The following is a 23,118-nucleotide window of genomic DNA, read 5'->3' on the forward strand; positions in this document are numbered from 1 at the left end:
CCTCCTTCACCCCCATCCTTCTTCCCCCATCCCTCCTTCACCCCATCCTTCCTCCCCATCCCTCCTTCACCCCCATTAACTTCCGGCGCCGACAGAGATGGCCGCCTCGCTTTGCGTTCCTAGGAAACTATGCAGTTTTTTGTTTTTTTACGTGTTATTTCTTACATTAGTACCCCAGGTCATCTTAGGTTTCATCACATACAGTCGAGAAGAACTACTGAATATAAGATCAGCGTCAACTCACCATCAGTACGACCAAGAATACGCTTTTCGCGACGCGGATCCTGTGCTCTGCCTTACAAACAGGACAACGGAGTGGATCCCATGCAGCGACCCAAAAAAACGACTCCGAAAAAGAGGGAAACGAGGCGGTCTTCTGGTCAGACTCCGGAGACGGGCACATCGTGCACCATTCCCTAGCATTCTTCTTGCCAATGTCCAGTCTCTTGACAACAAGGTTGATGAAATCCGAGCAAGGGTAGCATTCCAGAGGGACATCAGAGACTGTAACGTTCTTTGCTTCACGGAAACGTGGCTTACTGGAGAGACGCTATCCGAAGCGGTGCAGCCAACAGGTTTCTCCACGCATCGCGCAGACAGGAAAAAACATCTTTCTGGTAAAAAGAGGGGCGGGGGCGTATGCCTTATGACTAACGTGACATGGTGTGATGAAAGAAACATACAGGAACTCAAATCCTTCTGTTCACCTGATTTAGAATTCCTCACAATCAAATGTAGACCGCATTATCTACCAAGAGAATTCTCTTCGATTATAATCACAGCCGTATATATCCCCCCCCAAGCAGACACATCGTTGGCTCTGAATGAACTTTATTTGACTCTTTGCAAACTGGAAACCATTTATCCGGAGGCTGCATTCATTGTAGCTGGGGATTTTAACAAGGCTAATCTGAAAACAAGACTCCCCAAATTTTATCAGCATATCGATTGCGCAACCAGGGGTGGAAAGACCTTGGATCATTGTTACTCTAACTTCCGCGACGCGTATAAGGCCCCCCTTTCGGAAAAGCTGACCACGACTCCATTTTGTTGATCCCTGCCTACAGACAGAAACTAAAACAAGAGGCTCCCACGCTGAGGTCTGTCCAACGCTGGTCCGACCAAGCTGACTCCACACTCCAAGACTGCTTCCATCACGTGGACTGGGACATGTTTCGTATTGCGTCAGACAACAACATTGACGAATACGCTGATTCGGTGTGCGAGTTCATTAGAATCGTGCGTTGAAGATGTCGTTCCCATAGCAACGATTAAAACATTCCCTAACCAGAAACCGTGGATTGATGGCAGCATTCGTGTGAAACTGAAAGCGCGAACCGCTGCTTTTAATCAGGGCAAGGTGTCTGGTAACATGACCGAATACAAACAGTGCAGCTATTCCCTCCGCAAGGCTATCAAACAAGCTAAGCGTCAGTACAGAGACAAAGTAGAATCTCAATTCAACGGCTCAGACACAAGAGGCATGTGGCAGGGTCTACAGTCAATCACGGACTACAGGAAGAAATCCAGCCCAGTCACGGACCAGGATGTCCTGCTCCCAGGCAGACTAAATAACTTTTTTGCCCGCTTTGAGGGCAATACAGTGCCACTGACACGGCCTGCAACGAAAACTTGCGGTCTCTCCTTCACTGCAGCCGAGGTGAGTAAGACATTTAAACGTGTTAACCCTCGCAAGGCTGCAGGCCCAGACGGCATCCCCAGCCGCGCCCTCAGAGCATGCGCAGACCAGCTGGCCGGTGTGTTTACGGACATATTCAATCAATCCCTATACCAGTCTGTTGTTCCCACATGCTTCAAGAGGGCCACCATTGTTCCTGTTCCCAAGAAAGCTAAGGTAACTGAGCTAAACGACTACCGCCCCGTAGCACTCACTTCCGTCATCATGAAGTGCTTTGAGAGACTAGTCAAGGACCATATCACCTCCACCCTACCTGACACCCTAGACCCACTCCAATTTGCTTACCGCCCAAATAGGTCCACAGACGATGCAATCTCAACCACACTGCACACTGCCCTAACCCATCTGGACAAGAGGAATACCTATGTGAGAATGCTGTTCATTGACTACAGCTCGGCATTCAACACCATAGTACCCTCCAAGCTCGTCATCAAGCTCGAGACCCTGGGTCTCGACCCCGCCCTGTGCAACTGGGTACTGGACTTCCTGACGGGCCGCCCCCAGGTGGTGAGGGTAGGCAACAACATCTCCTCCCCGCTGATCCTCAACACTGGGGCCCCACAAGGGTGCGTTCTGAGCCCTCTCCTGTACTCCCTGTTCACCCACGACTGCGTGGCCACGCACGCCTCCAACTCAATCATCAAGTTTGCGGACGACACAACAGTGGTAGGCTTGATTACCAACAACGACGAGACGGCCTACAGGGAGGAGGTGAGGGCCCTCGGAGTGTGGTGTCAGGAAAATAACCTCACACTCAACGTCAACAAAACTAAGGAGATGATTGTGGACTTCAGGAAACAGCAGAGGGAACACCCCCCTATCCACATCGATGGAACAGTAGTGGAGAGGGTAGCAAGTTTTAAGTTCCTCGGCATACACATCACAGACAAACTGAATTGGTCCACTCACACAGACAGCATTGTGAAGAAGGCGCAGCAGCGCCTCTTCAACCTCAGGAGGCTGAAGAAATTCGGCTTGTCACCAAAAGCACTCACAAACTTCTACAGATGCACAATCGAGAGCATCCTGGCGGGCTGTATCACCGCCTGGTACGGCAACTGCTCCGCCCTCAACCGTAAGGCTCTCCAGAGGGTAGTGAGGTCTGCACAACGCATCACCGGGGGCAAACTACCTGCCCTCCAGGACACCTACATCACCCGATGTCACAGGAAGGCCATAAAGATCATCAAGGACATCAACCACCCAAGCCACTCCCTGTTCACCCCGCTATCATCCAGAAGGCGAGGTCAGTACAGGTGCATCAAAGCTGGGACCGAGAGACTGAAAAACAGCTTCTATCTCAAGGCTATCAGACTGTTAAACAGCCACCACTAACATTGAGTGGCTGCTGCCAACACACTGACACTGACTCAACTCCAGCCACTTTAATAATGGGAATTGATGGGAAATTATGTAAATATATCACTAGCCACTTTAAACAATGCTACCTTATATAATGTTACTTACCCTACATTATTCATCTCATAGGCATACGTATATACTGTACTCTATATCATTGACTGTATCCTTATGTAATACATGTATCACTAGCCACTTTAACTATGCCACTTTGTTTACATACTCATCTCATATGTATATACTGTACTCGATACAATCTACTGTATCTGCCTATGCTGCTCTGTACCATCACTCATTCATATATCCTTATGTACATATTCTTTATCCCCTCACACTGTGTACAAGACAGTAGTTTTGGAACTGTTAGTTAGATTACTTGTTGGTTATTACTGCATTGTCGGAACTAGAAGCACAAGCATTTCGCTACACTCGCATTAACATCTGCTAACCATGTGTATGTGACAAATAAAATTTGATTTGATTTGATTTGATCCTTCCTCACCCCCACCCTTCCTCCCCCATCCCTCCTCCTCCCCATCCCTCCTCCCCATCCCTCCTTCACCCCATCCTTCCTCCCCATCCCTCCTTCACCCCCATCCTTCCTCCCCCATCCTCCTTCACCCCCATCCTTCCTCCCCCATCCCTCCTTCACCCCCATCCTTCTTCCCCCATCCCTCCTTCACCCCATCCTTCCTCCCCATCCCTCCTTCACCCCCATCCTTCCTCACCCCCACCCTTCCTCCCCCCATCCCTCCTCCTCCCCATCCCTCCTCCCCATCCCTCCTTCACCCCATCCTTCCTCCCCATCCCTCCTTCACCCCCATCCTTCCTCCTCCCATCCCTCCTTCACCCCCATCCTTCCTCCTCCCATCCCTCCTTCACCCCAATCCCTCCTCCTCCCCCCATCCCTCCTTCCCCCATCCCTCCTTCACCCCATCCTTCCTCCTCCCATCCCTCCTTCACCCCCATCCTTCCTCCTCCCATCCCTCCTTCACCCCATCCTTCCTCCCCCCATCCTTCCTCCCCCCATCCCTCCTTCACCCCCATCCTTCCTCCCCCCATCCCTCCTCCCCCCATCACGTCATGGGACCAGTCTGAGGTTTGAAATGGATAGGCCTGAGGAAAGGCAAGAACAGAGGTTTGATTTAGACTGGTTGTTATGAGGGCGGTACAGACAGATCAGGGTTTGTGACAATATGAGAACCAATGTTTGTTTTGACCGTGTTGCCAACAGGACAAGAGCGCCTGTCTGTCTGGGATAGACCAGACAGAGGCAGACGGTTAGAAGAAGTTTTCCAGAACAGACATTTCTCTGAACACATTCTTTGTCACGCACACTGTGGTGGCAGAGGAAGGAGTTGTGACAGTGTTGCTTAGCAATCATTAACACGTTTCTGTTTGTGTGAGGCAAACATCATCAGAGAAAAACTATTGTTGTGACTGTGTACCTTGTCATCTTTATGTGTTTAACAATTCTTAAGCCGTGTTGATGTGACTCGTATGTAAATATGTAACTCTCCTCCCTCCTTCCCCAGTGCTCCATGCCCTCCTGTATTGTGGCCTTCCATGTGACCTGCTCGTTTGACCACGGCCTGGAGATGCGTACCATCCTGGCTGAGAACGATGAGGTGCGCTTCAAATCATACTGCCTGGAGCACAGCAGCACTACCGGCAACAGTAACCACGCTGCCGCTGTCGCCGGCAGTAACCACACCAACACCATGACTGGTAACAGTAACCACACCAACGGCGCCCACTGCGCTGGTGCCAGCAGTAAAACGGACTGGGCCGGACACGGCAACGAGCACAGAGCCAATGCCGGGCCGGAACACCACCAAGCGGCCAGCGAGCTGCCACCTGTGGAGCGTCCAGACCGGGACCAGATGGAGAGAGAGAAGGCCAGCCAGCGCAAACAGAAACTACAGGAGTTGGAGGACGAGTTCTACCGCCTGGTGGACCCCAAAGACGTGGCGGAGAGCCTGGGCCTGCCGGACGCCCACGTGGACTTCCTGTACCAGTTCTGGAAGCTGAGGAGGAAGTCCAACTTCAACCGTCCGCTGGTGACGCTGAAAAGAGACGAGGTAGATAACCTGGCTCAGCAGGAGCAGGACGTGCTGTACCGACGCCTCAAACTGTTCACACACCTACGCCAGGACCTAGAGAGGGTGAGTGGCTGGTTGGGCCGGGGAGTTTGTGTTAGTGTGTGGATTGATTGATTGATGTTGTAATGATGTGTGTGTGTTGCTCTGCCTGTCCATCCTGTATGGTTTACAAAATGCAGTCTGCCTGGGTCATCAATTGAGCAAACGATGAAAAGGCTTAATGGCTGAATGATGTTTCAGTACTATTCCATATACAGTTCGGTCCTAGCTCTCCTCCTCTGAGAATCCAGGGGTATCCTGCCCTATCCTGTTTCCTCAGGATGCCCCATGCAGCGTCCCCATAGAAAACAATCTGGGCTCCACCAGTTAAGGCTGTAATACAGTATGTTGTGTGAAGCAGAGAAGAGAAGAGTGGAGGGAGGCAGGCAGCTAACCAGGTCCAAATGGCTGATTTAATTAACCGGTTGGAGATGGAGGCTGAGCAGGGCAGTCACACTCAGTAGTCCCCTGGGCCACACACACACACTGCACCCACACCCTCTGTGGTAGAGCTCTGCTATTTGACCTGAGCCTGACCGGCCCCAACACTACATCGGGTTAGGGCTGGGTAGGGGCTGTTTTTTTCATCAATAACTAGGCTACTGGTAGGCCTCGGGTATCACTAAATTGATCACTAACATTTTGAAGCTGAGCCATTTGCTCGTGTTCTGCTACACAGTACAGTCACATCTGACTAAGATCATAACGTGGTGTCAGAAGTGCTTCAACCTCGTCAAATATAAGACAGGAGAGATTATTTCACAGAAAATAATGTTGCTTGAGTTTTGTCTGTGATGAAAAGTAGCTTACAGCTCACTGCTCTCTCCTTTCTTCGTTAAGCAGAGCAGCCCAAGAGCAGCCTGAGCCGTTGCTATGGCTACTCACTGACTCAGAGACACCATGAGCAGAGTGCATGCAGAGCGAGCTGCCTGCACGCATGGAGCGAGTGCCTTTACACACGGAGCTGCCTGCATGCTTGGAGCGAGTGACAGTTATTTCTGATTTTGGGTTTCAGGCAGGGCTTTAAATTTGGCAGAAGCAATCGGGCCTGGGTAGGGTAGGGCCTGAATGTCGGGCCTGGGTAGGGTAGGGCCTGAATGTCGGGCATGGGTAGGGATAATAACCTCAAAGCGCAGATCGATGCATCTAGAGCTCCTCTTCCATTCGGGCCCTCCACTTAGCCACAGGGCCTTCAGGTTGAGTGATGCCTGTGTTTGTCACGCAGCCCTGCCGCTGTTAGAACGAAGGATGCATGTGTGGGCCCGGGCATTATCAGGTTATCACAGCTCAACATCTCAGCTCTCTATATGCTGTAATGCGTTGTTAACTGGCTATTTGAAATTCATTTCTATCCTCTTAACCTGAATCAGTGGAGTAGTGGAGGATTGTATTTTGGGGGTGCGTCCCAAATAGAACCCTATTCCCTTAATCATACACTACTTTATAATGGGCCCAATGAATCTTGTTAAAAGTAGTGCACTATCAAGGGAATTTGTGATGCATACCTGCTGCTGCTGAGTGACGCGCCAACCCCACCCCACCCGCGTCTTCTCTCTCTATAAAATCGGCATTTCTGAGTGTACACTAACAAACAGTAGTGGATTGAGCTCGGCCTAGTAAATGTAGTGATCACAAGCTTCCACAGGGATCTTCCCTCTGCACTACCTCTAGCACCACCACTACCCCTGTCTAGGTGGCTGGGGTTGTGGTTGTGGTTAACGTAGGTAGCTTCCTCTATATCCCCTTACGGCCGTGTGCAGTAGGTTACCTGCTGGGTTGTAGAATCTTCGGGAAATGAACAGAAAATGGCAGCCAATGTTATGTGATCAGACTCAGGCCACCCTGACTACCCTGATTGTTTGAACAGTAGTGACTTGAGGGCTGCTGCAGGGTAGTTAATACACCCCTAGTTAATACACCCCTTAATACACTAGTTGAGTTGAGCAGGAAGTAGGAAGTGTTTAAGTAGAGCAGTTTCCTCCTTGTCTTTCCAGTAGTGTGGCACATGACAAGGAGCTCTTTTTAATTTGCCACGCTCACTGGTTTAATGAGCGGGGCGGCAGATAGCCTAGTGGTTAGAGCGTTGGACTAGTAACCGGAAGGTTGCAAGATCGAATCCCTGAGCTGACAAGGTCAAAATCTGTTGTTCTGCCCCTGAACAAGGAAGTTAACCCACTGTTCCTAGGCCGTCATTGAAAATAAGAATTTGTTCTTAACTGACTTGCCTATAAATAAATATAAAATAAATGAGCCAGCCAGGGAGAGGTGAGAGGGAGCAGAGAAACTTCAGGGGCTGTGATTTCTGTATTTGCTGTGTGGATTAAACAGCCATGCTGCTGCTGAGTGGTGTTCTAGGTTCATTGATTCTGTAAGCCTAAGAATTTGAACATTCAGCGAATTTGAGCAGTCAAGGTGTCTTGATAATGAGCTGATTTAAATAGCAAGATTTCACTAGATTTCCTGATGTGGTAATTAGTCCACAGATTCAATCAAATGTGCCTCTAATAAGTTGCTAATTGTATTTGATCGCAGGTAAAAATGACAGCCTGATGTGCTTATAGTGATGTCAACCAGATGTTTTCTACCCACAACATGGGATACCTTATGAAAGGGAACGCTCATTCTTAGCAACATCCATAGCAACAAGAGCAGTAGAAAAGAACATTGAAGTGAACAGTCATTTTTATAGATTGTGATGTCTGTCTCCAGTGATGTAGTTGTATTACCTTTCATTTGTACCAAACGATAGGCCCTGATGGCTCTAGGCCTATATAAGTGTGTGTGTGTGTGTGTGTATGTGTGTGTGTGTGTGTGGGGTAATTGTTCATGTGTGTACTGTACTAATCTGTAGTGTGTGTGTGTGTGTGTGGGGGGTAATTGTTCATGTGTGTACTGTACTAATCTGTAGTGTGTGTGTGTGTGTGTGTGTGTGTGGGGTAATTGTTCATGTGTGTACTGTACTAATCTGTAGTGTGTGTGTGTGTGGGGGGGGTAATTGTTCATGTGTGTACTGTACTAATCTGTAGGCTAAGGTTGAACGGTATACCGAAACTTCTGTACTTTATAGCGTGAAGATCAAAGTACCTTCTCCACTTACTCATTCATTGCCAGAGCTGCATTGTTAGCTACACTCTCATGCTGCATTATTCTTGGGCAATATACCATTTCTACCATATACTGCGGTATTTCGAAATACCGATGGTATGATTTTCAATACCAATTTTGGTGGTGGGGTGTACCCCCGCTTCACAGTGGTTGAGGGGGTGCACCACTGATTATAACTAACTCTATGTTAAGTATACAGTGCATTCGGAAAGTATTCAGATCCCTTAACCTTTTCCACTGTTATGTTACAGCCTTATTCTAAAATTAATTACATCGTTTTTTTCCCTCATCAATCTACACACAATACCCCATAATGACAAATATCTATATTCATTTTTTTGCAAATGTATTTAAAAAAACAGACATATCATATTTACATAAGTATTTAGACCATTTACTCAGTACTTTGTTGAAACACTTTTGGCAGCTATTACAGCCTTGAGTCTTCTTGGGTATGACGCTACAAGCTTGGCACACCTGTATTTGGGGAGTTTCTCCCATTATTCTCTGCAGATCCCCTCAAGCTCTGCCAGGTTAGATGGGGAGCGTCGCTGAAAATATATTTTTCAGGTCTCTCCAGAGATGTTTGATCTGGTTCAAGTCCTGACTGGCCCACTCAAGGACATTCAGAGACTTGTCCCGAAGCCACTGCTGCATTGTCTTGGCTGTGTGCTTATGGTCGTTGTTCTGTTGGAAGGTGAACCTTTGCCCTAGTCTGAGGTCCTGAGCTCTCTGGAGCAAGTTTTCATCAAAGATCTCTCTGTATTTTGCTCCGTTCATCTTTCCCTCGATCCTGACTAGTTTCCCAGTCCCTGCCGCTGAATTACATCCCCATAGTATGATGCTGCCACCACCATGTTTCACCATAGGGATGGTGCCAGGTTTTATTCAGATGTGGCACTTGGCATTCAGGCCAGAGAGTTCAATCTTGGTTTCATCAGACCAGATAATCTTCTTTCTCATGGTCTGAGAGTCTTTAGGTGCCTTTTGGCAAACTCCAAGGGGGCTGTCATGTGCCTTTTACTGAGGAGTGGCTTCCATCTGGCCACTGTACCATTAAGGGCTGATTGGTGGAGTGCTGCAGAGATGGTTGTCCTTCTGGAAGATTCTCCCATCTCCACAGAGGAACTCTGGAGCTCCATCAGACAGACCATCAATTTCTTGGTCACCTCCCTGACCAAAGCCCTTCTCCCCGATTGCTCAGTTTGGCTGGGCGGCCAGCTCTGGGACGAGTCTTGGTGGTTCCAAACCTCTTCCCTTTAAGAATGATGGAGGCCGCTGTGTTCTTGGGGACCTTCAATGCTGCAGAAATGCCAAATCAAATTTTATTTGTCACATGCGTCGAATACAACAGGTGTAGTAGACCTTACCGTGAAATGCTTACTTACAAGCCCTTAACCAACAATGCAGTTCAAGAAATGGAGTTAAGAAAAATATTTACTAAATAAATATTAAACTAAAGTAATAAAAAAACTGAAGTAAAAAATAAAAAGTAACACAATTAAATTACATACAAATAATGAGGCTATATACAGACGTGGCTGCTCCTGTACCGCTTGCCGTGCGGTAGCAGAGAGAACAGTCTATGACTAGAATCTTTGACAATTTTTTGGGGCCTTTCTCTGACACCGCCCTAGTATATACAGTATATCACAAAAGTGGGCCTTGGCAATCTTCTTATAGCTCAGGCCATCTTTATGTAGAGCAACAATTATTTTTTTCAGATCCTCCGAGTTCTTTGTCATGAGGTGCCATGTTGAACTTCCAGTGACCAGTCAGTATGAGGGAGTGTGAGAGCGATGACACCAAATTTAACACACCTGCTCCCCATTCACACCTGAGACCTTGTAACACTAACGAGTCACATGACACCAGGGACACAATGGCTAATTGGGCCCAACTTTTGGAGGATCTGGGCACCCATGCCAAATCTTTTCAGTCTGCTGAGGGGGAAATGTGTTGTCGTGCCCTCTTTACAACTGTCTTGGAATGTTTGGACCGTGATAGTTTGTTGGTGATGTGGACACCAAGGAACTTTAAACTCTCAACCCGCTCCACTACAGCCCAGTCGATATTAATGGGGGCGTGTTCGGCCCTTCTTTTCCAGTAGTTCTCGATCATCTCCTTGGTCTTGCTCACATTGAGGAAGAGGTTTTTGTCCTGGCACCACACGGTCAGGTCTCTGACCTCCTCCCTATAGGCTGTCTCATCGTTGTCTGTGATCAGCAAACTTAATGATGGTGTTGGAGTTGTGCCTGGCCACACAGTCATGGGTGAACAGGGAGTACAGGAGGAGACTAAGCACGCACCCCTGAGGGGCCCCGATTTTGAGGATCAGCGTGGCAGATGTGTTGTCGCCTACCCTTACTACCTTGGGGTGGCCCATCAGGAAGTCCAAGATCCAGCCAGCTCTACATTATCTATGTCGTTCTCCTACGACAGACGTTGTGAAACGTAAGATATTACAGTTTTTAATGTCCTGTTGGTAGTATGGTCTCGACCGTAGATCAGCGAGTTGACCTTCTCCCTCTGTATCTCCGCCTTTTCTTCACGGAAATTACAGGGATTTGGGACTGGTCTCCGGAGAGCAGTATATCCTTCACGTCAGACTCATTAAAGAAAAAATCTTTGTTCAGTTCGAGGTGAGTAAACAATGTTCTGATGTCCAGAAGCTCTTTTCGGTCATAAGAGACGGTAGCAGCAACTTTATGTACAGAAGAGGTTACAAACAATGCAAAACTGTTTTAAATAAATAGCACAGTTGGTTAGGAGCCCATAAAAACTTCAGCCATCCCCTCCGATGCCATTACCTCGACACAATCCTGTCTCGGAGCTCTACGGACATTTCCTTCGACCTCATGGCTTGGTTTGTGCTCTGACATACACTGTCAACTAATTTATACAGACAGGTGTGTGCTTTTCCAAATCATGTCCAATCAATTGAGTTTACCACCTGTGGACTCCAATCAAGTTGTAGAAACATCTTAAGGCTGATCAATGGAAACAGGATGCACCTGAGCTCAATTTCGAGTCTCATAGCAAAGGGTCTGAATACATGTAAATAATACATTTGCAAACATTTCTAAAAGACTGTTTTCGCGTTGTAATCATGGGATATTGTGTGTAGATTGATGAGGAAAAAAAGGTAATTTAATACATTTTAGAATAAGGCTGTAACGTAACTAAATGTGGAAAAAGTCAATGGGTTTGAATACTTTCCGAATGCACTGTAACTATAAGAACTCTAAGATGTGTCAAATAAAGGAATGATAAATGATGGCTATATGTTAAGATCAAGCTTCTTGTTTACAGCAGAAACATTCCTTCCCTTCCTGGATCAAGGTCTCTGTTGTTTAAATTGTTTTGGGCGTTAAAAAAAAGTGTATTTTTTTTTTGTTTAAATAGTGCCCCTTGTGTGCACTTCTGGTAATACTGTATTCCACAGTATGATACAGAAACAATATGACAATATAACAATCTGGATACAACCCAACCCTACGCTGCACAGAAGTTAACACACTTGAATAATGCAACACGGCATGTAGAAATGTTGAAGCTGTTCATTACTGTTCACAAAACAATGTCCATACAGTCTACAACACTTTTACAAGACGATACCGGTAGCTTTCAGCTTTAATTGTAGGCTAGCTGTCTTTGCTAGCTTACAGCTGAATTCACTAACCAAGTACTTTGTTTGTGATAATGTGCAAACCGTAATGCAAAATATGCTGATTGTCACCAAAAACTGCCACTTCTTCATCTCCCGCGCCTCCCGTCTAGGTTCCACTACATTCCATAGTCAGATTCCACAGCCACGCTCTGCCTTGCTATTTACATCATTGCTTTCCTAAAAGAAAGAGCACACTTTTAAAAAAGAAGAGATTGCTTCTTCTATACAATTGTTGCTGATCAGTACTATAAAATATGTTCTCCTAGCAGTTGCCAATAATATAAGTCCTAAATGGAAGGGATTGTTTGTCATCTGTAGCTCCATGAAATCAGCTAAAACGAGCTCATTAACTCAATGCATGCACACACTCCTATTGAATAATATACATCCACCTGTATTGTGAATAGACCTAGGCTACATCTTGATTTACCAGTTTACCAATAGAGATTTACCATTGAATTAAGGATTACCATAATGTTGTTTTGTAGATAGATTGGTAAAAACTAATTCAAATTGATTTTATGATTGTATAATTGAATTAATTAATGCATACATGACTGTTTATAAAATATTGACATAAAAATGTTGAAATGTATTGATATTGAACTCTAAAGATGCCCAACGATTGAACAGAACAGAAGCTGAGTTTATCTGTTTGAACTTTGGCTATTATGGCTTTTTTTTTGTGATATTGAGTATCGTGATGGTATCGAGTATCGTGATACTAAACCTGGTATCGGTACTGAAATACAACACTACTATAGGCTGAATGCATTGATGGGCCTGGATAACCACCTATTGCTTATCTCTCGCTCTTTCTTAGGGCTGGGCGATGTGGCCAAAATATTATGTCATGGTATTTCTCAAATTATTTTTAACCGCTTGGGTGAACTTTTGGAATCATGGAAATAGAATGTTTATTATAATTCTATAGTTAGATTATAAATAATAGTGGGCACTTTGAATACAGTGTTGTGTGACATGACAACGAATGAAAATGCCATGGACGAGTTATTGTGACAGGGTAGGAACCAAAGGGATATTCAGAGTTTCCTAGGGGACCCTATAATTTTTGTCTACATTAAATCTTTATTCATATAGCCAACAAATTCATGCTTCGCCTATTCCTCTTTGATTTAGAAGATACTGTTGCACAAACAACATGCTGATTTAGGCCTCCACCAGTACTGGTATCAGGCTGTAGTAGCTAGCTACGTTTGCTCTGACTCAGTACTTTTATTAGCTAGTTAGCTAGCTAGCTAGCTAGCTAACTAGCGATGAGCATTAGTGGCTAACATGATTTAGCTTAACTTACTAAGAAAATACGAACTAGCTGTTTGCAGATGTAAGAAGCACAAGCTAATATTGTAATTATAGAACGCTTGTGGATTTATATTAAGATCAAAGTGGAAACAACATCGTTGTCATCAATATTGTTGCATGTAGACTGAACGAAAGTGTCTAGTGTAAGGTGACCAGGGCATTTCCAGTTTGGTGGTCAATATATCATTAAAATATCCAATGTTATTATGTATGATATTAAAAAGGGGGACAATTCCGGGTTCACGTATTTAGTCTAACAGGCACACTGTGATAGAGAAAACAACTATATTACAGAAACTCTACAGACAAGACAGAACTGTCCGATCTGAACAGCCATTCAGTGGTCCTGGTAGTCTGGGTAGAATAAGAGCAGAAGAGAACATGAGCAAAATTGAAAAAACAGACAATAGTATATGTGAAATAAATAATAAAGAAATAAGATGCTGATGAGATTGGTAACTACATAATATACTTATACCAACCTAATCTGTATATTTCTCAGAAGAATGTATTTTCTTCAGGATTGCTCTGTCTTTGGCCAGCATCTCCATGAACTCCTGGCAGGGAAGGTTTAAGTTTGTCTTCACAATAAGCATGGCCTTGATGGTAGGAACAGTGAACCTATTTCTTGCTGCTGTCCATAGAGCATTCATTTGGGAGAACACTCTCTCGACTGGTGCGTTACTTCCAGGTAAGCACATGACAACAGACGCTAATCTAGCCAGGTTAGTGTGTAGGATGTCGTTCTATTTGAAGTGGGTAACCACCGTGCTCCATCTCTGACTAAGCGGTGTCTCCACCGTGCTCCATCTCTGACTAAGCGGTGTCTCCACCGTGCTCCATCTCTGACTAAGCGGTGTCTCCACCGTGCTCCATCTCTGACTAAGCGGTGTCTCCACCGTGCTCCATCTCTGACTAAGCGGTGTCTCCACCGTGCTCCATCTCTGACTAAGCGGTGTCTCCACCGTGCTCCATCTCTGACTAAGCGGTGTCTCCACCGTGCTCCATCTCTGACTAAGCGGTGTCTCCACCGTGCTCCATCTCTGACTAAGCGGTGTCTCAGATGTTTTCCATTCTTCAAGCGATTCCCCCTTTAGGAACTCTTACAGGACAGTAACCTCGTCAAACAATGCATCCTCATTGATGGTCACATTGGGTCATTTTTCCTGCAGTGTGGCTGCTGCCTTCTGGATCTCTTCACGCTGAGGTTGCCTTTTTAAAAGGAGAATGTAAATCTTTTAGATTATCTGTGTGCTTTCCCCATGCTTGCAAGTAGTTCACAGCCGTAGTGAAGAATGATTGGGATGCTTTGAGAAAGCTCTCTTTAGACATGGCTCCATTATCCTCTAGCTCTCTCAGAAGTCCTCTGACCAAAACTGGAATGAAGTTGTCATCAGTCAATTTTGCCTCAACGTTTCTCAGAATTGCAGCGGACTCCACAGCACAGTGGTCCTGGCCTCCAAGCATCTTTATCGTGTCACTGAATACGGTCAGGTTTCCATGGACAAAGGCCAGCCAAAGTTCAGTCAGTGGATCTTCGAACATTGTTCACAGGACAACAGGGCATTTGTCTTCAGAAATAAAAAAGGATTGGAATGGCACATTTTCAGCACTCTTTCTAGAGCAGGGAGCATGGACATCCAGTGAACATTGCTGTGTCCTAAAATGTTATGGTAGTCCTGGCCAACAAACTCACAGAAGCCCTTCAGTCTTTCTACTCTGACGGTAAAAAATATGAACATATCCAAATATCTTTGTGAGCAGGTACTTCCATCATATCCAAAGCTGTTCTGGCCGTGTTATGAATGATGTGGGCAGGACAACCTAAGTCAATCACCTCCCACTGCAGAGCATTTTTAACTTTGGTGTGGACATTGACCCTCCCCAGCCTATTCAGTCCTCCAAAGTTGGTATTTGTTGTCGGCGGAGAATGTTTTCCAGGTTACATTTTTGGATGACCACCAGGACCTCAGTTGCAATTTTCTCTGCTGTTTCTCCATTCAATTCAACAAAATCAAGCAGTTTTGTTTCCACAGATGTGCTGCCATCATATATCTTACAATATCTGACTACTACTGGCAGCAGTTTTACATGTCCATGATTGGACGCATCAATGGACAGGGACACAAATTCAACCTGGTCTAGGTCCTAGCACATGTAATTTTGTCCTAGCACATGTAAACTTTGGCTCATAAAGCTTCCGTGTCAGTTGTGCTGTACAGTCCATAGATCTGTAACTATGATTGTGTCACATAGTGTGGTATGCAAAGACACCCTCCTGCACAGCTAAACCATATTCTTCTTGGGAAGGCTCTACCTTCTTGAAGAATGTGGTGACAGAGGGCATACCAACACGGCCAATCAGAGAGCCTTAATGCTTTTTTGTCTGTTGATGTTCTACCACTGCCGTTCTTCCCCCGCTGCCAATTGAAAAAGAGGAATTACAAAGGGTGCTGTGAACCATTCTATCGTCTTGACCTGAGCGTATAAATGGAAAGTCTCTCATCATGTTTTTCATAAAGTGCATTTCCGTTTCTTGGAAAGAGTCATTGTATCTCATCTGTCTGTTCTTCACTCTCCTTGTGTCACTCTTCTTACTCTCAACTTTTTCTTCTCCTCCAATCTTTCTCCTCCTCTTTTCTTCACTCGTCTCCCTTTCCTTCTCTTCACCTTTCCACCTCACTCTTCTACACTCTCCTTGCTTCACTCTTTTTACTCCCTTAATGTTCCCTTCTCCTTCCTCTCCAATCTGTATTAATAAATAGTACACTATTAGATCAAATACTTTGGTTCACAGATTCCCATTGCTTGCCTCATTTCTGTATTTTATCTCAAAAACATTGTTTGGAATAATAAATTGTCAGGCTCTGTAACCATATCTTTACCTTTCCTCCTCTGTCTCCTTCACTCTTCACTCTTCTTCTTCCAGTCTTCCTCCTCTCCTTCCTCTCCACTACTAATGTTAAATATGAACATTTCTAACTATATTTTCACACTACTTATTATAATGCCAAACCATTAAAATTGTAATCTACAAAGATATTCTCAGAATTAATTGTGCATTCATTTAATACAATCATATTTTGAAAATAAGTAGCTAGCTAACTTAGTCTACATAGCTAACGTTAGCTAGCATAACCAATTTAAAACCTTATAGAGCAGATCATCTATCTATATAATAAATTGTGACATTATAACATCACTAGCTAGTATCCCAAACGATTGTAACTTACCTGACTTGAAAAGACGTTTGTGGTGATGTTGTGGATTCACCTGACACTTGCTAGCTTCTGGCTGAGTTTTCAACAGCAGTTTTCTCTAAAACTATCGCGAGCAAGTAGTTAGTAGAAGAAGAAGAGTGAATGAAGCTGCTATAGCGAGCAGCCCCCTCTGCTGGACAAAACAAGCACAACACGATTGAGACGTCAACTGAGACGTCTGCTGCCCGGTCTTTCTTGCCAAGTAAAATATTTCACTTTGCGGTCTGTTTTTAACGCACAGTTAAAAACAGGGACAGCTCCAGCCGGGGACAGGCCACCAAAAACGGTGACTGTCCCCGGAAAAGGGGACATCTGGTCACCCTAAACTATTGATATTTACTGCTGCTCCTTAATTATTTGTTTTTCTTATATTTTATTTTTGGGGGGGTATTTTCTAAAATGTGTTGTTGGTTAAGGGCTCGTAAAGTAAGCATTTCACTGTTGTATTTGGCGCATGTGCCAAATACAATTTGATTAGATTTTTAATTTGATTTACTAGAAAAATATTTTTAACCTTTGACTGAGTATCACAGAGGGAAGATATTGAAGACAGTTTCTGGTGGTACGGTAGGCATGAAGGAGACTGGCACGTTCTAATCATCTCTGATTTAATGTCAAATTGAAAAATCCCTCCATCTTCCAACCCCAGCCCCCCCCCCCCCCCCCCCCCCAGTTAGTCGTTCAGGGAGCCTCTGCGGACATATGATTCCGGTCTAATGTTGGGGCGGATTATCTCTCCCTCTCCTTTGAAGTGCTCTGAAAGGAACGAATCACACTGCACTGTCCCTAATGCAATGTTGAGCTTTCGCCGCTGCTTCCCACCCAGCCCCTCACTCTCCTTCCCTCACCCCTCCTGAAACCTCCGCCCCTATCCCTGCCCTCACCCCCCGACATCCCATCACCCCCATCCCTCCTCCAATCGTGTTCGCCTATGTTGGAAAAATGTGTGGCACGGTGATTGGGTATCGTGGGTAGCGGATCGTTGCTGTTGTTTTTGCGTCAGAGAGCAGGATAGGCTAGTGCTAGGGCTACGTGTCCGTGTGTGTGGCTGGAGAGGTGAATTGGTGCGTGAGGGGGTGTGGAGGGAGCTGAGCCCGAAGCTGAGTGAGTGTCCAGGCAGGGCTGTAGCTGGGGTTCCAGTTGATTAGCTGTGCTGCTGACTAAGACTCAGTGCGTACGCTGGGGCTGCACTAAGAGAGAGGATTTAGCAGGATTACCCCACCGCACAGAGCGGGACATGGAAAGGTAGAGAGAAGGAGAAGGTTGAGAGAGGGAGGAAGAGATGGAGAGAGCAGGGTGGGGGGGTATTATGTAGAGCAGACATCGGCAACAGGCGGGACAAAACCATTCTGTGAATTATTTATTTTGTTAAAAAAATACTAAAATCACCAGGAATTCAGCAAAATATGTTTCATTTATGAAATAAAAGTATTCTCACAAATACAAAAGGAGGGATATGTGATCGTCTCAATGTAATCAAGGTATGAAATTATTGTTATTTTAAAATACAATCTATATTTTTGGGCTTATTTGTGGTCGATTTGCACTGTACAAATGATTTGAATTATGTTCCGGCCCCCTGACCATCCCGCGGCGGAATCTAGGAACCTACCCATGTCCGAGAGCATCTGGTCGTTCCGGTAATGGCATGGGTCTACTCAAGTGGAGATTTTCTCTTTTCTCCCTCACTCACCTGTCCATCCCCCCATTTGAATTCCATGCTGTAACTGTCACTTGTCCTCTCAAGCTTAACATTATTGTCATCTATCGCCCACCAGGTGTCCTTGGAGAGTTCCTCAATTTGCTTGACACCTTAATAAGCTAATTTCCTGACGATGGCTCACCGATCTTTGTACTTGGCGACTTTAACCTCCCGACGTCTGCCTTCGATTAATTTCTTTCCAACTCTCTCTTTCCCCTCCTTGCCTCTTTTGATCTCACCCTTTCCCAGTCCCCTCCAACTCACAAGGCAGGCAATACTCTTGACCTCACCCTTCCCAGTCCCTCCAACTCACAAGGCAGGCAGTATGCTTCACCTCATCTTTACTAGAGGCTGCTCGCCTAATAATCTCACTGCAACCCCCTTCTAGGTCTCTGATCACTACTTTGTTTCCTTTTCTGTCTCCCTCTCCTCCAACCCTAGCCACTCAGCCCTTACCCAGATGGTCATGCACCGTCGCAATCGTCGCTCTCTCTCTCCCACTCCTCTCCTCTCTCCTCTTCTATCCTATCATCTCTCTCTTCTGCTAATCTTCTGACTCATTGCGAGCTTACAGAACAGGGCTGCGGGCAGCTGAAGGGAAATGTAGGAAAACTAAACATCCAGAGGACCTATCATCCTTTCACTTCCTCCTCTCTACTGTCTCTTCCTCTGTGTCCGCTGCTAAGCCACTTTCTACCACGCTAAATTTCAAGATTCTGTCTCTAACTCTTATCTTCTCCTCCCTCCTTAAACCTCCAGCCCCTCCCTTCTCCCTCTCGGCAGACAACTTTGTAAAAAAAGGTTGACAACATCCGCGACTTAGAGTCCACTGGTCTCGCTCACACAGAACTACCCTACGCCTTGACCTCTTTCTCCCCTCTCTCTCCAGACGACATCCTGCGACTAGTGAGGTCTGGCCTCCCAACAACTTGCCTGCTCAACCCCATCCCCTCCAGACCATCTTTGGAAACCTTCTCTCATTCCTCACTTCCCTCATCAACTCATCCCTGGCCACTGGCTGTGTCCCCTCTGACTTCAAAATGGCCCGAGTTGCTTCCCTCCTCAAGAAACAAACACTCGACTCATCTGATGTCAAAAACTACAGACCTGTATCACTTCGCTCTTTTCTTTCCAAAACACTTGAACGTGATGTCTCTGATAAAATTTCTCGTTATTACGCCCAGAACAATCTTCTTCACCTTAGCCGGTCAGGCTTCAAAACGGGACACTCAACGAGACTGCTCTTCTCTGTGTCTTAGAGGCTCTCCACACTGCCAAAGCTGACTCTCTCTCCTCTGTTCTCATCCTCCTAGATCTATCTGCTGCCTTCAACACTGTGAACCATCATATGGTGGTTCCTCTCCACCCTTTCAGGGCGTCTCAGTCTATGCGTACTCTGGATTACATCCGACCTGGCAGGCCGCTGCCACTTGGAGAGGATCTGTGTCTGTACCACATACTCGTACTACTGGCGTCCCCCAGGGTTTGGTTCTAGGCCTTCTCCTCTTCTCTCTATACACCACACATATACATATGTTCTCTGTCCTCCCACCCTTACAGGAGGGCAGCTCCCGCTCAGCCCAGTCCAAGCTGTTCTCTGTCTTCCCACCCTTACAGGAGGGCAGCTCCCACTCAGCCCAGTCCAAGCTCTTCTCTGTTCTGGCACCCCAATGGTGGAACCAGCTTCCCCCTGAAGCTAGGACAGCAGAGTACCTGTCCATCTTCCCAAAAATATCTGAACCCCTACCTCTTCAAACAGTATCTTAAATAATCCTCCACCTCACCTCGACACAGGGATGAGGGTGTAATTATTATTATTATTTTTTTTTATATATATATACAGTGCCTTGCGAAAGTATTCGGCCCCCTTGAACTTTGCGACCTTTTGCCACATTTCAGGCTTCAAACATAAAGATATAAAACTGTATTTTTTTGTGAAGAATCAACAACAAGTGGGACACAATCATGAAGTGGAACGACATTTATTGGATATTTCAAACTTTTTTAACAAATCAAAAACTGAAAAATTGGGCGTGCAAAATTATTCAGCCCCTTTACTTTCAGTGCAGCAAACTCTCTCCAGAAGTTCAGTGAGGATCTCTGAATGATCCAATGTTGACCTAAATGACTAATGATGATAAATACAATCCACCTGTGTGTAATCAAGTCTCCGTATAAATGCACCTGCACTGTGATAGTCTCAGAGGTCCGTTAAAAGCGCAGAGAGCATCATGAAGAACAAGGAACACACCAGCCAGGACCGAGATACTGTTGTGAAGAAGTTTAAAGCCTGATTTGGATACAAAAAGATTTCCCAAGCTTTAAACATCCCAAGGAGCACTGTGCAAGCGATAATATTGAAATGGAAGGAGTATCAGACCACTGCAAATCTACCAAGACCTGGCCGTCCCTCTAAACTTTCAGCTCATACAAGGAGAAGACTGATCAGAGATGCAGCCAAGAGGCCCATGATCACTCTGGATGAACTGCAGAGATCTACAGCTGAGGTGGGAGACTCTGTCCATAGGACAACAATCAGTCGTATATTGCACAAATCTGGCCTTTATGGAAGAGTGGCAAGAAGAAAGCCATTTCTTAAAGATATCCATAAAAAGTGTCGTTTAAAGTTTGCCACAAGCCACCTGGGAGACACACCAAACATGTGGAAGAAGGTGCTCTGGTCAGATGAAACCAAAATTGAACTTTTTGGCAACAATGCAAAACGTTATGTTTGGCGTAAAAGCAACACAGCTGAACACACCATCCCCACTGTCAAACATGGTGGTGGCAGCATCATGGTTTGGGCCTGCTTTTCTTCAGCAGGGACAGGGAAGATGGTTAAAATTGATGGGAAGATGGATGGAGCCAAATACAGGACCATTCTGGAAGAAAACCTGATGGAGTCTGCAAAAGACCTGAGACTGGGACGGAGATGTGTCTTCCAACAAGACAATGATCCAAAACATAAAGCAAAATCTACAATGGAATGGTTCAAAAATAAACATATCCAGGTGTTAGAATGGCCAAGTCAAAGTCCAGACCTGAATCCAATCGAGAATCTGTGGAAAGAACTGAAAACTGCTGTTCTCAAATGCTCTCCATCCAACCTCACTGAGCTCGAGCTGTTTTGCAAGGAAGAATGGGAAAAAATGTCAGTCTCTCGATGTGCAAAACTGATAGAGACATACCCCAAGCGACTTACAGCTGTAATCGCAGCAAAAGGTGGCGCTACAAAGTATTAACTTAAGGGGGCTGAATAATTTTGCACGCCCAATTTTTCAGTTTTTGATTTGTTAAAAAAGTTTGAAATATCCAATAAATGTCGTTCCACTTCATGATTGTGTCCCACTTGTTGTTGATTCTTCACAAAAAAATACAGTTTTATATCTTTATGTTTGAAGCCTGAAATGTGGCAAAAGGTCGCAAAGTTAAAGGGGGCCGAATACTTTCGCAAGGCACTATATATATATATATATATATATATATATATATTTATATATATATATATATATATATATATATACACACACACATATACACACACACAGTATATAAAATGGTGTAAGAAACTGGGCGACCATGTGTTTTTATCTCCTCCTTCCTTTCTTCCTACAAGTTGATACGATAATGGAAATAGATGGCTAGATGCATCAACCATTCCAGAACACCTTCTTAAACACATTCCCTCTGACTATTCCATGCAAGGTTCCCTCCCCCTCTCTCTCCCTCAGGGCTGTTACGGTGACCAAAGTACCGCCACACCAGCAGTCAAGAGTCATGACTTCAGTCAAATTCCACGTGACTGTTGAGGCATGGTAACTAGGCTTCTCAAACTGCGCTCTGATGCCGCTGATGGTTATTAGTGGCCTACCAAACCTGCTAATGGTCAGTCGCTAATGGCCGGTACTCTATTGTCTCTCTAATTACTCTGACATAAATGCAATCTAAAATCTAATCAAACACATCATGAGAGCCCTGGCATTCAGAGTTTGAGCAGAATAGATTTTGTTGCGCAGCAAGAACCAGCCCCTCATAGCCGGTTAATGCATGGTATTAAATACGTTTTCCTGTTACCAACATTTCTGTTGACTATGCTTTTGAGTGGGAAAGAGAGTTTAGATGGCCTCTTAAAAAGAGAAGGATCCCATCAGGTTTATATTGGCTAGGCTTACTATATTTATTTCTCTACTTTCCTAATATTAAGCATATTGCTTTACAACGGGAGTAGCCTACCTGGCTGATATGTAAATGAACCCCGGGAAAAGAGACCTATATATGGATGACATGTCTTTTTCTCCCTGTCCCTGTTCTGACAGGTGCATGATAATGACCTATTCTAAATCAAAACTAATTTCACACACACGTATATATTTAGTATATGTAAAGATGAGATGGGCGACAATATTATCACTTGTCAATGCATATTTTCTTTTCAACTGTTTCAAATCAGTCACATGCATCCTATGGACGAGGCTACATGATGCATGTGACATGATGCATGTGACATGATGCATGTGACTGATTTGAAACAGTTGAAAAGAAAATATGCATTGACAAGTGATAATATTGTCGCCCATCTCATCTTTACATATACTAAATATATACGTGTGTGTGAAATTAGTTTTGATTTAGAATAGGTCATTATCATGCACCTGTCAGAACAGGGACAGGGAGAAAAAGACATGTCATCCATATATAGGTCTCTTTTCCCGGGGTTCATTTACATATCAGCCAGGTAGGCGACTCCCGTTGTAAAGCAATGTGCTTAATATTAGGAAAGTAGAGAAATATGTTTTGAAAAGTTTTGTATCACAACTAAAGTGGCCAAATAACTTCAAACGTAGGCTAAAGGCCTTGGA

The 23,118-nt window shown here is 45.1% G+C and overlaps 1 protein-coding gene across 2 annotated transcripts in view; it reads left to right on the top strand.

Annotated features, from left to right (window-relative positions):
* Positions 1-23,118, top strand: part of LOC139418043 (protein Jade-1-like) — a 218,416-nt gene that overhangs the window by 129,254 nt on the left and 66,044 nt on the right. For both annotated transcript variants that reach the window (XM_071167151.1, XM_071167153.1), the window contains one exon: positions 4,594-5,223. In XM_071167151.1, coding sequence (XP_071023252.1) covers positions 4,594-5,223 — 630 coding nt within the window. The remainder of the gene's footprint in view (positions 1-4,593; positions 5,224-23,118) is intronic.

The sequence above is a fragment of the Oncorhynchus clarkii genome, chromosome 10 (genome assembly GCF_045791955.1).
Source record: "Oncorhynchus clarkii lewisi isolate Uvic-CL-2024 chromosome 10, UVic_Ocla_1.0, whole genome shotgun sequence".
Classification (NCBI taxonomy): domain Eukaryota; kingdom Metazoa; phylum Chordata; class Actinopteri; order Salmoniformes; family Salmonidae; genus Oncorhynchus; species Oncorhynchus clarkii.